The following is a 16,473-nucleotide window of genomic DNA, read 5'->3' on the forward strand; positions in this document are numbered from 1 at the left end:
CTTCAGTCTTTAATAGTTAATGTGGGTCAAGATTTGTCCATGTCCTGTTACAATCTGATCAGCTCAGCCTGGCAGCTTATCTGTGATGTTAACGCGGAAAATCACTTCTAAATCGCTGCAGCTGATTCGTTAGTCGGTGCCCTCATACTGTATGTACTCTGCAGATGCTTGAGTGGTTTCTTTGAATACTGCAACAAGCGGTGCCCCATTGTTGTCCCATTGTCTCTGAGCTTGTTCCTCTTGATGAAACTCAAACCAGCTCCTATTTCAGCTGTCCCACACAAGGCGTGGACAGTCCCTGACCAGACTGTAATACTTGAGGAATGTGGATCTTTTGTTTGCCTTTGTCAACCCTGTGTCGCTGTGCAGGTGGATAGTGTGGGGTCAGATAGCTTTATTGTGTGTGTGCGAGGGTGTTTAACTCCCCCAGGCAGCACAGCTGAGTGTAGGAGGGGCCATGTCCTCTGCCTGGGTGTGAGTCCACTGTTTTCAGACAGACAGAGTAGTCTGAGAAGGGAGGGTGAGAGCACGGGTCTGTGAGGAGAAATACACACTTCAGAAACTTTTTCCGGCACTGGGATTCTTCTCCATCGGATATGCTGGCTGTCCTCCACTCTTTGGGATCTAGTTCGGAGATATCTTACCACGGCTGTTTTGACAATGCAAGGAAGGGTTAGTAAGGCTCCCAAGAAGGAGTTGGTCATTGAAAGTCCGCAGCAGTACAAGAGCTTGGCTGCAGCTGAGGCTGAGGTAGACACGGTGCCACAGGTGGTGGTAAGTCATTCCAGGACTTTTATATAAAGACATATGAGACTTTTTGGTTTATGTTAAAACAAAATCTGATCTATAAGAACATGTTTTACAATGTGCAGTGCTACAAAGGTTAACCACAGTCATAAAGTCCTGAAGAGGTGTCATGTGAGCGTCTGCTCTGAGTCACCTTTGCCATCTTTCATTATACACAAAGTTGCCAACTCACATCGAAAATTTGCAACGTGTGAAGCGGCACACTGTTTCTTTGAGTTTTAAAGATGACCTTGGCTTGTAAAACATTTTGGCTCAAAAGTCAACCCTGACAACATAATAATGTCCTGCCCTGCGATGAAGGTGTCCAGTGTTTGGATCTGTACAGAGACATCTGAAGATGCCAGTAAAATAATGTATCAGTTAGTAGAGAGGCACTACACAGCACCATTGTTCATTGCTGGGAGAGGGTGCAGTGATGGGTGGAGTGGGTGCTGCAGCTAAACAGCTGCTAGATCATTGTAGAGAGGGAGTGGAAGAGATGAATTCATAACTTTCTGTTTTATGGGCATTCCCGGTATGATGGTCTGTCTGACATAAAACATGCTTGCATTGTTCTGGTCTAATTCAGTTTGAACGTGTACTCCACATAGTTTATGGTGTATTTTAGAAACACTGCAAGTTGTTTTTAAAAAGCTGTTTCCAAATATTGATACGACAATAATACAATAAAAGTTGGGACCACAAACATTGGCTATGGTCAGCACTGTGGGTTGAGGGAATGACAGAGCTCCTGCTTATGTATGTTCATTTTCTTACTCAGTGCTGAGTCTACTTTGTGGTTTACCACCTTCACAGGCCACTGACAAAGCAATGTGGAAGACCCAGATGGGTTTGGAGTGCAGTCAGCAGCAACAGAGTGGGGTCAGGAATCCATCCCTGGTGAGAAGAGGGCACCATCTCTTTAATGAGGTCAAATATTTTAGCAGCGACCTTAAATATCAGAATCCATTTTAATTGCAGGAGTTTTCAAATTCAGCAGGTATTTGAACAGTAAAGAGTTTTCTGGTGAAGTAACAAAGTGACAGACTCCCTTTCACTTGCAGAAGGTGTTTTTGAAAATCGCCCTGGTTTGTGTACTTGGGTGTCCTTGTTAGTGTGCATCTATGTGTACTTGTTGTCCTTTACCTTTCACTGTCTGGTGCAGGCTGCCTGGTCACACACACATCTTATCTTACTGACATCAGTTAATCCTTCCTGACTTACCTGCCCTGCCTGCAAGTTAGCATCCCACCATCTTTCTCGTGGTAGAGTTTGTTGAAATGTAACAGTGTTTAATTGCAACTACATTTGTGTTAAGTCCAGATAAAGCTGTGTATAAACGGTTGACTGATAATGTCACAGCCAGCTTTGGCAGACATGGCGGCACCGTCTCTGGTCTGCTTTCTCCTCCTTGTCCTTGAAACAAAGTCCTCCCCCGCTGTCCTCGGTGTGAGCTGTGCTCTGTTATTAACAAGGTTGCTAGCAACATGTATTTAAACAGGTCAATCTCCAGGACTCTCCCTCTGAGATCATGCTAGTACTATCAGTCCCAGATGTGGATGCAACATGTGGGCTGTGCTGTCACTCAGCACTAAAATCTGGAGTTGTGTCACTGTTCACTTTGCACTCTGCTGCTCTGATTTATCCTCTCATCCCATCAGCTGGAAGTGTTGACAGCTGACTTTCCATCTCATGGCTACTGTATCTTTGCAGTGCATAAGTCCTCTCCAGCCTCTGCAACTTTGAGGGTCAGTGCTTTAAAATTAGGCAGACACTATCACATGATGCACCATAAATCCATATCACGATTTGATAGCATAGCCACATCTGCTCTTGAGCTACAAAACAATACAGCATTTGCAAACTGATTTCTGATTAGGGATTCTCATCAAGAGTTCTGCAGTAAAGCAGATGGTGGAGGTTTGTTTGTTTGACGATGTGGACTAAATTGTGTTGTGTGGAGTGGAGTGTAACTGTTTCCTTGTTTCCTTGACATACATGTCATGCAAGCTCATCGATACCTTCCTACTGCTGAGGCGGATGCATTTGCTCCGGCAGATGGAACCCTGATTGAATTATCGCAGCGTATTCAACAGGTAGCATGTGTTGGTATAACCCAATGTGACAGCGCCTGTCTATGCACAACTACATCTCTGCTCCTGTGCACAGCTAGATGCCTCATTTGCTGGATTTGCCTTGGAAACTATGTTGGCTCCATCTAAAAATATGTATCCAAACTTTTTCTTTGCTGCATAGTCTGCCAGATCATCTGACTATAATATACAATATTGAACAGAGATGAAATTCTTTGTTAGTGTACACTGTTATTACACGTGTAAAGTATTAGATGCTGCGCTCAGGTTCTTGTTGACCAAAGACGTGTTGACCTTCTTTGCTCTCATTAAATTTAATTTCCTTTTCCATGAACATACTAGTCTCTTTTACTCTTGTTGAAGGTATAATCTTAAATGACAAAATTATGTCAGCTCATACCAGCTTGCAGGGTGTCAGTATCTTCCTTGTGCCACAACTTAATTTCCCTCTCATTCAGTGAATTTTACCTGATGAAGGTCAGCAGGGTCCGTTACAAAAGCATCATCAGTGATTCTGGTTTGCTTGAGGTCTTTGTTTGGTGATATTACCCAACTTTCTTGTTCCTCTTTCCTGTCATCTCCCCCCTGTATCTAGTTAATAAAGGTGTAAAATGCACCAACCACAGAAATACATGTGCCAAGTTTATTTCCTCCTGTCCCTTTGTGTGCATGTTAACCTTAGTATTAGAGCTACCAGTATTTGTGAGTTTACATCAAATATCCCGTTCATAGAGTGCTTCGTCTGTGTTCTCCAGGTGAAGCCAAAGGTGATTGAGCCGCTGGACTATGAAAATGTGCTGGTGCAGAGGAAGACGCAAATCCTCAGTGATGTCCTCAGAGACATGCTGCAGTTCCCCCTGGAGGACTTTGAGGTGAGTTTCATTCCTGTTTCATGTTTGCAAGTCACATCCACACTCCAAAAACTGCTGCAAATGCCTTACTGTAGTACTAGCCGTAGTTTTTGTAGCTGGGATTGTATTGGTTTGGAGAAGATTTTGGGAGAAGATTTGAACTATGGAAGTGATTAAAGTTAGTTGTGGTGTAAAGCTTAAGGAGTGGTCAGAGCTTTGACTCCAAGTGCAGCTGCTCATGTTACCACTGTGGAAAGGGAGGCATTTTGGTTGAAAACAAATCCACTACATAATAATTAATAGTTATTGACCCATTTCTGTTATTGTTATCTGTCCAAAATTCCTAATTTACCCACCCACTTGCGTGTTTTCTTTGTTGTATTTATTTTCCGTTAGCAGTCTTTACCTTTGACCCAGGCGTGGTCAGTTCTGTGAGTAAAGGGTGGGGTCATTCACAGGGGTTTTATTTTTGTTTACATCCTTCTATGCTGTAGTGAGAGCGAGAGATAGGTCAGGGGCCATCTGTTTAATCGGCTCATTCTGTCTCCAATGTTGTGACATAGCAATTGTTATCTCCAGCCACATTGTACAGGATGTGCGCTCTCTCTCACACTTTCCGCGGTGAGGATGGAAAATCTAAAATGGAAATCTGGCCCATTGCTGGTTCTTCAGGAAATGAGACCTTATTGGAAGATTTTCTTTCCAACAGCGATAACGAGATGTTCAGCATATCCTCAAATCTGACCCTGACGCTCTGTCTCATGGTCGAGTAGAAATGTCATACTCTATTATTGTTGTAGCTGAATGCCCACATAAGGCAGTTCAATTAAGAGGGGTGTTTTGATTATCTATACACAGTCACAGATGTTGTAAAAAAGCTGCTATATATTCTATCATGTGACTGTAAAAAAGTATTCTAATTGATGCACATTAAAAATCCTCCTTTCAAGTCCCTTTCACTTGCTCCTTAACCTGTAAATCTGGGGCAATCCTCCATGTCACAGTCATATGGATGAAGGAGCTATATATTTATTTTCAGTGTAAGACACTAAGGAAACTGTAAGTTCCAAAAATCTTCCTTACACTACAGTAAAATCCCCAAATATTGTACATGTTGCAAAATGTTTTGTCTTATGATGGGTTTTTATTGTTAGAAACTTGAATGCACCAGATGTGTAGGTTTTTCAAATCAATCTGTCCTTTCAAATGCATAACCATGCAACTAAAATACATTTTTATCAGAAAAATGTGCAAATGCATCTGAACATTACAATTTGTGATCTACAGTAAATACGGTCTTATGTCAGAACAGACTTGTACTGTAAAATTAATGTTTGCAGAGGTCTCTACAATTACTATACTATTATACATATTATACTTCACTACTATATTATACTATATTATACTAAACTATACTATACAATGCAATACTATTTATAATTTTATATTCCAGTATTATTATTTTATACTGCTGCAGTATACTAAACTGTATTATGTATATATTATTACCAGTATTATTATTTGCACCTACTATTATATATTACATCCCATACTATAATATACTGTACGATATCCTTATTATTAGTAGGAGTATTGTTTAATCACATTACATATTACTCTGGTAAACACATTGTTTACATTCCAAATTTGCTGACGCACTGCTATTAAGCAAACCGTTGTCACTTTTCCTCATAACTTTGTCTTTAAATGCTCTTGTATATTTCATATTTTACTTATTTTCTTATACTTTGGGTAACTTTGGGTTTGGCGCCTTTTAAAAGCTATGGTTACAGTTTACAGAGGCCTGGCAGCTGGGTGCTCAGTGACAGTGGGACAGCCTTGGCTTTGTCTCCTCCTGTGTCATGCTCCTCCAGCCTGCTGCTGTGAACATAAGACACCAGCTTTACACACAAACAGTACGTTGTCAGGGGCTGACAGGTGATTCTGACTAAAGAAAAAAGAACACCACAGGCACAGTGATTGAAGCTAACATCTGTTTCGACCTCCCCGGACCCAAGCAAGGTTTTAATCAGCTCAGTGTCAAGGCCTTTTTTAACATTTGGTGCTTTTAGTGAAAGGAGGTAAAGCCAATGTACTCATACAGAAACCTCAATATGTATACAGAAAGTGCTAAGTATACAGTGTTAGTTGGTGATGAATTAAGTCTAAAAGAGGCAGAAGCTCCTATTTATGTTATTTTTTGTATAAATCCTGTTTTTGTCTGTTTCTCAATAATAGAAAACCACTAGCAGGTGTTTACCTTATCTTATCCCTACTGGCACATCAAAACTCATGTGCTGGTACTGGTCTTTTGTGAGCCAGTGTTTATATAATTTCCATCTGGTTTCAATCTTGAAGCTGTTGGCACAATCCAGTTCTGAGCAGGTCTCTCTTTGCTCTCTCTGCAAAGTTTCTGGAGAAATTTGTCAAGGATTAAGAGGAGGGGGCACTTTCTTCACTGAGGTCAGGGCCCATCCCCGCCGTAAGGCCTGCATTTTATTTTACTTTTACTTTACAGTTTCATTACCTTAAAAGGATAAGGCTGGCAATGTTCTTTTTTTTTGTTATTGTCAACAAATCCCATGACAACACTAGAACCAACACGCTTTCATTGCTTGCCGGCTTCTCATCTGTCTGTCTGTAGTGAGGATGTACATTTTTAAATGTTGGTAACAACAATATATAGTCTCACTTTTATAAGCCACACTATCAGCATGGCTATATGTATGGTCCAACTATTTCAGTGTGGAAGCGTACCTCCACCCTCCAGTTCCCCCTCAAGTAAACACTATTAGCTCTGTCAGCAGTGTTGTCATTGTTTAATGTGTTAACGGTGTGAACACCATTAACTGTAATGTGTAGGCTCAGCCGTTGCCAGTTTCAGAGCCGTACAGAGGCAATTAATATGCTAAATACATGCAAAAATTAATGACATTCCAGCAGTACTTTTTTTTTTGTGGCGAATTAGCAAATATTAGCATGCTAACACAATAACGTCAGATGTTGAACATGTAAAATGTTATACCAACCAACAACAGCATGTTAGCATTGTCATTGTGAGAATGTAAGTCAGTAAACCAACATTAGCATTTAGCTAATGTCAGCATGCTATGTTGCCTACAGTCTAACGGAGCTGCTGGATGTAAATTCATAGTCTGGCTAAAACGGTAAAGGCTAAATAATTTAACAATTAAAATCTGAGCACTGTCGTTTTAAGATAACACTGCTCAAACTCCAGTGAATAGTTTCTTAGTTTGGGGACTAATACAGCCACATATTTGATGAGGATATGAGTATTAACAGCAGGAAGACAGTGTTGGTTGGATTGGCAGAATACAAACACAGGAAAATGTCACCAAGTACAACGGAGTTGCTCATTAATGTGTTTTCAATCATTTTAGTACAGCAATGGAAGTTTATGGCAGAGAGGAATAACTGTATCGTGACAAGCAAAACCTTGGGGTTTTTTTCCGTGGGATTTGATGACAATGACTAAAATAAAAAATACCAACGGCTTTTCTTTAATATCAGTTTGAACTTTGTAATTATAAGATCACTGCTGAGGTGGTGATGTCCTGAAGGCACACTTCAGGTTAGGCTATTCAGTGCTAATTTAGGGCTTATTTCACCAGAGAATCTAATGGTTCCTCATGGCGACTTGTAGCCTAATTAAATGCTTCCTGTTGCCCACTTCCTGGCTCCCTCTTACCTCCATGCCTGTTTATTTCTGCTTGGATTGTAAAGATTATCATCTGACCTGCAGGAAACTTGGCTAGCAGAGAGGAAGGGGAGATTTCAGGTTCAGAAATGCGAGCCCGGTGTGGAATTTGTCGTAGTTGACACGACCGACGCTTCGTCAAAGACAAGGTCATTCAGATGGAAAGTTAGGCAACGTGTCATTATGGATTAACCTGCTTATTATTTCTTGATTAATCAATTAATTATTTGGTTTATAAAATGTCAGAAAACTGTAAAAAGCGAAGCAGTCCAAAACCCAAAAGTTTACAATGGTATAAAGAGACATGAATATTTGGTGTTTTTGATTAACAAATTACTTTAAAATGTTTACAATCATCAATTGATTCATTTTCTGTTGATCCACTATTTAACTTGATACAGTTATATTTATGGAATTATAAACACAGATGACTGGTTACCAAATGAGACAAAGACTTGACTCATGTTTTTTTTTATAGATATACACACTATGGTCAAAGTGGTTTTATTTGATTAGATCCGTGGTAAATTGAACTGTAAACTAATAAACATGGATCATTTTCCTGCTCAAAGTGCTTTTTATTTCAATAAAAATGTTTTGGGGAAAAGATAATAAAGCTTTTGTCTCATCATAGAAAACACAGCTGACAAGCATTTGACTTGTGCAAAACCACAATTCACTTGTTTCCTTTTAACTCAGTCAGCTGCACTGCTTTACTTAATGGTTATATTCATATCACTCTTGCTCGAAGGGATTATAACGAATGCACTTTATTTTTAAATTAATCCTCCTGCTAAAACCTAATGGTGCTGTTGTTGCACAAAGCAGTATTTTACTCAGGGCCTGTTTAAATATAGCATCACTTTTCACATTTAGCTAAAACGGACTTATTGGTTGGTTGTCTATAAGAGTGTACCATTTACAGATGTCCGAGCAGCTAGCATGGCTGTCGACATGCTTATTGAAGTAGGCTTTAACTTTGCTTCTTGTTTTGCTGGGAAATGGCTGTTTGGCTACAGTGCACAGTAAACCTGTTGGTCATTACTGAAAAGCTTAAACGAGGCATTAGAGGTGCGGAGATGCTGATTACTCAGAATGCGGCTGTACAACAGTGGCAGAGAGCCAGACTCAGGGTGTGTCTGTGACTCCTGGAGCTGAAAAGTATGGACAAGCACACTGCCTCCCTCACATACTGCCCCTTTGAACCCTCAGACACACATCAGTCCTTACTCAAACATAGAATAATATTTAAAAGAACACCCGGTGCAAATTTGTCCAGCTGAGACCACAAGCTGTAATACTGGGTGTCCAGATTGAGCAATGTCTTCTACTTTTTGTTTTCGCTTTTACAATGTTGTTATGTTTGTTGTAATTTCTTCGCTCTGTTGCTCTTGTTGAATGAACCATTGCTTTGTTTTGCAGAAATCAACTTTGAGGCGGCAAGGGAGAACTCTCTACCCTACGGTGCCTGAAAATGCAGAGAGGGAGGCCCAGAGTCTGTTTGTGCAAGAGGTAAGCTGATTTAAAGGCCATGAAAACATATTTCATTAATCAACTTCTTAGCTTTAGCAATGGGGTCCTACATTAACATAACATTTTCCTGCCAGTTTTGGTTATTTCACATTAGAGATTTTTGTATTTGTGTTTTCGTCTGAAGAGGGGAGAGCTCAGACGGGGAAAAAAGTGATGTCATGTATTTACATGAACCAACAGGATTTAACAACATTTTAATCAAATCTGGATACCAGAACGATGTCATTCAAAAATATTCAAACCTCACCCACACAGTGATAAAGAATAGTTGTTGAAATGTGTCGAAGTGTTGAACACTAAACAAATAACACCGAATAATATTACCATAGTTATATGCATACTCTCCTAAACATGGGTATGACACAGCTTCAACAAAAGCACTAGAACAAGCAGATTAAGTCCATGCTTTTAAATGTTGCTAGCAGACCAAAAAAAGTTGAATTACTTCAGTGTAAATTTATGGAAAATGTATGGAAATATTCAGGAGCAGTAATTCCACAGAACTTAACATTTGGCAATATTAAGTAACTTGATAGACACTAAAATTGAAATCTGGAGGTAAAGTCAAGTCAGTGTAATCATGAGAGGAACTTTTTGCATGATGGAATTAATACAAATAAAAACACAAACCACTTTAAGTAATATAACTTATTGCAACAATATAGACTGTTTCTGTAATTGCAGATAATGAAAAACTGTACCTTACTGTAAATCGGATACACAGATTTGGGAAGTGGTTAGGAAAGTACATCACATGCACATAAACCACACAGACGTATTGCTGCAGAATATTGACACTAATGTGAGTCATTACCGAATTTGTGGCCTAATAATAGCAGCAAGCTGCATCGTGCATCATAGCTGATCAGGAAACGATTGCATAAATGGTGTCCAGACTCATTACAGATCATTGCTGGAGAGAACTGGACTATTTGTACTGTATTTCCTCAGTAATATCTATTAATCTCAGAGGCTGTAGGAATGATAAAATGCAATTCATTTCTACAATCTGCAAGTTAATAAAACTTCTGGTTACTGGGTGCCAGTGTGGATTTATAGTGCTGTCTTTCTGTGCTGAGTCTTGAGCATATCTGCTATCAAACGGAAGCAAATTATCATAAAACAGAATAATAATGTTTAGTAACATTTAATTTCCGTGGAACTGAAAAAATATATATATTTTGAATTATTTCCAGTTGTTTTGAAGAAAATTAGAGAGGAAGTTTTTCTTCTGCTAACAATTACAAAGGTTTACTATCCGGCACATGCACACTTATTTTACTGTCTTTTTAAATCAAAGAACAACTGGCTGCCGGCATTTCACCTTCCAGGTCAAAGTCAGTGTTTAGTGAGCCTTGTCTGAAGTCATAAAGATACTAAAACTCCCGGTCAAGTGTTGTGTGTTATCACCAGGACAGCTGAGGGGATCAACCCAGCAGGAGCCTCTCTGTTTCCGATCACTCTCCTGATCAGGTTGCATTTCATCTCCCTGTCGGAGCATTTCTTGTAAACGGCACGTAGTTCTGCAGAATAGATACCAGTTAGCTGCGCCTATCACTGACTAACAATGAACAGATGTCTCCTTTCCCAGTAAAGGCAGACACGTCCTCCCAGTGTTGCTAATGGATGGTTAGACTTATTTTCCTTAAGGATTTAACTACATAGCGGTTTTGATTATTGTATTTTATTCTTCAACAATGAAACACTTTCTTTCAAAGTATTTCATCTTGTGGATAGGTTTACATTTTTCTTTGTGGGTTTTGGCTGAAGACTACAAATTTAAAATGAAGAAAAAAGTCAGATTACTAAACAACTGTGCTTCACTACACTAAATGCTACCAGAATAATCTCTGACCAAACTGGGCAGTTTAGTTGCATTGTGGGTAATGCAGGCGCCATGTTTTGAAAAGAAAGAAGAATGGGTAGAATCAAAAAGAAGGTATCTTCTGTTCTGCTGCATCGATTCGTATTTTTCAAAACAGTCCATTGTGAGACTGACAGTGTGTCAATCAGTGGCGTGCTCTTTTTAAGGTGACAGTACGCTTCAACTGAAGTGCTTGTCAGTTGGTCGAACAATAGTGATGGGTGGATCAGCTATAAATGCTACAATGCGCTCAGTACTGTCACTGCAGCAAATATTGCGGGACATTTAAGCAGCAAAACTAACTGGTTATAAACTTGATAGAGGAAACAGAACTAAACCGTACATTCTGAAATAATCAATGGAGTTACGCTGCCATTCCTTGTTCATGAATACACACAGCATTTACACAAAACACTGATTATTTATATTTTTTCATTCTTCCTAATTCTAAACACTTTAAACACAATCTAGTTCTTTTGACGCATACTGACACCTTGACACATCCCTAAAGTAACCCTGTACTGTGTTTTAAAAGTTGACATACTGTACAATCTGTTATAGTGGTCTGTAATTTGTTTTCATTGTCTTCTCAGTGCATTAAGACCTACAAATCTGACTGGCATGTCGTCAACTACAAGTATGAGGACTATTCTGGAGACTTTCGACAGCTTCCGAAGTAAGTCTTCAGTTGAAAACCTCAGCACTACTGTACAATAAATACACAGAGGTGTACCAAGACATTCTTTTGATGGGCAAGTAAGAACAGCTACTGTATATAATATATGGATGCTAGAGGTTTTAAAGTACAAGGCACAGTGCACACACAGTCACACGCAATTCTTATTTTTTTCAGTTCACCTAGACAAGCTGTCAATGTTTTGTTTCCTGCTTTTGACAAAATGTTGTCACTTAATTACGAGGAAACGCAGAGTGCAAATAGTTCTTATTTCCCCGCAACAAAAGAGTGTTTCCTTTTTACGTTGCACTGAATGATTCCCGCCTGCAGTCACTGTGGAAACCACCCTCATTGTCAGGAGATTGTGTCATCAGGCCCAGCCTCCTCCCTGAAGAATATCTATTTTACTACCAACATGTTAGAATATGAGTTAACAATGACCTTATGATCTTGACACCGTCACTGCTGCCAAATGCTCTGTCACTGAATCGGGAAAGTTTAGTCACTTCTACCATGACGTGATTCTTACCTTTAACACATTTTTATCTACCAGCAGGCAGTATGCACCTTTACAAAGTTTCCATGAACAGTCAATTGCTGCTTTTCAACACTTCTGGATTTTGCTTTTGCTGCAATCCTGCCTTTTTCAGACTCTCTGGAGACAGCTGCAAATACACGAAATGAACTATTCAAAGAAATTGAGGAAAAAACATAAGGAAAATTCACATCTCAGTCACACCACTTTAAACCACATGTGCAAGAAAGATTTGCAGAGAGAAGTGAAATGAAAGCAAAACCCAATCTGCCATTAATATCCTGAACAATGCTGTAAAACGTCAAGTGCTAAGAATTCAAGTGCTAGCACAAACGTGTATCAAAGGTAGAAGAAGAGTGTTCCTTTTCTAAAGTGGTAAACAAAGATAATATTTTACAAGCTTGTGTGTTAAGTCACTAGTAGAAAAAGCTATCAGATAAATGTGTTGGAATAAAAGATAATATTTTCTTATAAAATTCAGGGAAATGTAGAAAATTTGGTTAAAGTAACGTTGTGTAGCATTAATGAAGATCTATTAGCAGAAATGGAATAATATATTAATTATTTGCGGGAGCAGGTCGTCTTCACTGAGATAGGGTCATTTGAGTTTTTGCGTCGGCCAACATAGTGCTACCACGCGCTTGGTACACTGAGAAGTTCACTTAGTTGCAATCTGCAACCTCACCGCTAGATGTCGCCAAATCCCAAACACTGTACCTTAAAGTTGCCGGTAGAGTACCAGAGTGTGCAGTTACCCTTTAGTAATCTAGCAATAGATTCTATGTTTACCTGTTAATGAGAATCTATTATTTTACAGCAAAATGTCCAGGCCCGATAAGCTGGCTGTCCATGTATTTGAAGTGGATGAGGATGTCGACAAAGATGAGGTGAGTCTTTGTCTTATTTCTATGTCAAGAGTGTTCATCCTTTGTATTTGCAGTGTTTCTACTCCTCTTTTTTTACTCAGGATCACATCTCCTTACTAGAAACCTGGCCCTGAAAGAAACTGCATGCCACTAAATGTGTCTTATTCTAGTCATCAGTTTAGCCTTTCCTGTTCTTATTATGGTTGTTTAAGAGATAAAGGGAATTTTTGTTACAAATAGCTGCATTTAATGGAAAGAATTAAGTGTAATTTGACCTAATTACTTTTGCTGGCACACAGGGTCTGAAACTGCCTCTTTTTTTACACAATACATTTTTCAGCCAACATTTTGACGTTTTTCCGCTTCTTCTAATCCCTTTATGACGAGTGGGTGTGTGCTTTTTTTGCACAGAGAAAATTAGTGTTTATTGTCTTTGGAAAGGCTGATTTGAATCTTAAGAGATGATATGATGCTGTGGCTGAAATGTTATCTAACATACTATGAGGTCACGCTCCCTCACAAGACGTATGATGATGATCCTGACCTACTCTCCTCACCTGATATGTCAAACTGCACCTCCTATAGCCAACAAAATGTGCTTCACTAAAAGCACAAATAAACAGTTTGGGGCTTTTAGGTTTTTAGAAAACAACACTCCCTGCATGATAGTTAACGCAGCTGTGACTGAGGAAAGCTTTGGCAGGTCTTCATGGGTCTTAGTCTGTCCTCCTCAGCCTCACCTCTGACGGACAAGGACGTTTTTTAACAGGGAGGTTGTTTGTGCAGATGAGAGAAAAGGATCAGAGATCCTCTCCTCTTTTTTATAATTGTGTGTTTTGGAGCACATTTAACTTCGGTTTTGAGATTTGTTTCCCCTTCTCTTTGTCTGACTGGGGTTGAGTAATGTTTGGTTTTGTAATTTTTTTAGTTTTCTGGAGTTCAGAGTGAATAAACTTATTATCTGTCTACCTCTCTGCGGACCGGTGAATGTTGTCTAGACATTGACAGGAGAAACAGGCACTGAACCTTTCCAGATGCTTTTAATATCAATCCACACAAGGCACGTTGAAAGTAACCTGTTTTTTTTAAATCCCCCTTTTGCTTTATTGTACTGAGAGAAGGAGAAGAAGGAGTGGTGCTGGACCAGAATGAAGACATCTTGAAAGGCCATTCACTCTTTTCATTTGTTGAAATTGTCAGGGATAACTGCTGTAAATGACAGGGCTCATCTAAATAACTATAGAGTTCTCTTCTTCCTTCATTACTCTTCTAATAGGTTTATTTTTACAGATCTCAATAGCTGTTGGATCATGGAGGCTTTTTGTTTGGTCGTGTGTGATCTCATGCTACTCGCCTTATGAGTGTGAGGTGATCATGGTTCTTGTGTCATGAATCTGCTGGGATGAGGGAGATGTATATTTTGTTAAACAGTCATAGTTTGTTTAAAGTTCCTCTGCATGCTTGTTTGGACGGAGACAGACCGACATCGTGTTCTGCTCTGTGTCATCTCAAACCACAACATCAAAGGTTTTCTGCGCAGTAAGGCGAGGCTTTGGCAGGGTGTGTTTAAAGCATCTGTGATATGATATCAAGATATGATGACTCACTGCATAAATATCCAAATACAGTCACATTCTTCCTTAAGCAAATTCTGCCATCCTTTTTTTATTTAGACGTGTGTTTTCTCAGCATATCCCCTGATTTTGACAAAAAGGTGATAGTGTTTTGCTGTAATTACTCCATAGTTTGCCCCAATTTAAGTATTGCAACTTGTTTCAACATTTAAAGAATTTGAATTTTTCAGATGATTTATCTCCATTAGTACATTTGTTTATTAAATTCTCTCGTGTGTTTTTCTCCTGCAGGACTCGGCCTCCCTAGGATCCCAGAAGGGTGGGATTTCCAAACATGGCTGGCTGTATAAAGGCAACATAAACAGTGCCATCAGCGTCACCATGAGGGTGAGACAGTGGTGACATTAACAACTGAAACCTTTTGTCAATTAATTGATTATTCGATTAACAGAAAATGTAAAAGCAGCTAGTTTGACAGGTTAATTGTTTGAGTCACTTCTCAAGCACAAATGCAAAACATTTGCTGGTTTCAGGATTTACTGCTTTTCTTTGTCTTATTAGATAGAAAACTAAATATCTTTGTCTTTGGTCATTTGAAGATGATGGGCATTTTTCAACGTTTTTCCATATTTTACACTTTAAGATAAATAAATAAATTTAAAAAATGACAGATAAAAATATGCATTGGTTGCAACCACAATACTTTATAAATGATCACAGCTGTTACGTATTGAATGTATTGTGTACCAGTTATGTAGCAATGATGAAATATTGATGAAACTATCAGGAGCGTGTAGATTTCTGTCTTCAATCTACTTTTTTATCTGTTTTTATTTACTTAATTTGATTAGGATTCAGATATGTTAGCATCGTTGTCGTTTGATTGTAAAGTCCATTTTGTCAAATCTGTTTTGTTTGTATAGGCAGCCCACAAAAACAAATCACAAATTTGCTTCAAAGGGCTTTACAATCTATACAGCATAAGATACGATTCTGTCCTTACTATTGGTTTAGTTATTGCCTTTTTACAGACAGGCTTCTTATTACTGACTGTATACTGTATCATGCAGAAGGTGTAGGGGACTTGACATTTTTATGACCAAAACATTGCATTTTGTTTCCCAACGATTAAAAGTTATTTCTTTTTGTTTCAGTCGTTCAAGAGGAGATATTTCCATCTAACCCAGCTTGGGGACGGCTCTTATAATTTAAACTTTTACAAGGATGAGAAGATCTCCAAAGAGCCCAAAGGAACCATTTTCTTGGACTCCTGTATGGGCGTGGTTCAGGTACGCTCTAAACTATGTATCTCTGGCCCGAAGGCAGTTATTGTTAAACTGCAATGACCCTGAATAAACAATTGCCTGCTCTGCCAAAAGGGATATCCCCTTGTCTGGTCCCTCGTGGAAATTAAAATGTAATTTACTGGAAATACATTACATTACATTACATTACAGTCATTTAGCAGACGCTTTTATCCAAAGCGACTTACAGGAAGTGTATTCAACATAGGTATTCAAGAGAACTACTAGTCACCAGAAGTCATAAATACATTGCGAATACAGACAAAGCTACTTCCTTTCTTCCAATTCTTTTCTCTGTAAATGTAATTTCCAACATGCAGGATAAACCGTAAGCTACAATAGGCAAAATTCCACTTGAAAAGTATCTGTGAAACCCTATGTTGTTCATTTCCCTGAAACCTGAGCTCCCTCCTCCCCAAGGTCGTGCTTTACTGCTGACTCTCAGCTAGTGAAACAAGGTGAATGCTGAGGTCTCACTTCCCTGCACTTTCCATCGGCCACACAATCGATACCACGTGAATGCACCTGAGTGTAGGCCAAGACTCGCTGTGTGCATCATCATCTGTCTATCATCTCAATAGATGGAAAGAAGCAGATCTTACTGATGAAGCACCCAGCTGGCAGTGATCAGATATTGGTTGAGTGTTTTTCCAGGACGGTCTGATTCCTATCA

At 39.1% G+C, this 16,473-nt stretch overlaps 1 protein-coding gene across 1 annotated transcript in view; it reads left to right on the forward strand.

Moving 5' to 3' along the window:
• Positions 1-520: 520 nt before the first annotated feature.
• Positions 521-16,473, forward strand: part of zmp:0000001200 (dedicator of cytokinesis protein 9) — a 44,772-nt gene continuing 28,819 nt past the window's right edge. The window contains 7 exon segments of the mRNA XM_054615875.1: positions 521-774; positions 3,635-3,751; positions 8,871-8,960; positions 11,439-11,521; positions 12,874-12,943; positions 14,788-14,883; positions 15,651-15,785. Of these exon segments, the coding sequence (XP_054471850.1) occupies positions 661-774; positions 3,635-3,751; positions 8,871-8,960; positions 11,439-11,521; positions 12,874-12,943; positions 14,788-14,883; positions 15,651-15,785 (705 nt within the window). The 5' untranslated portion in view covers positions 521-660.

Source organism: Anoplopoma fimbria, chromosome 16 (genome assembly GCF_027596085.1).
Source record: "Anoplopoma fimbria isolate UVic2021 breed Golden Eagle Sablefish chromosome 16, Afim_UVic_2022, whole genome shotgun sequence".
NCBI lineage: Eukaryota > Metazoa > Chordata > Actinopteri > Perciformes > Anoplopomatidae > Anoplopoma > Anoplopoma fimbria.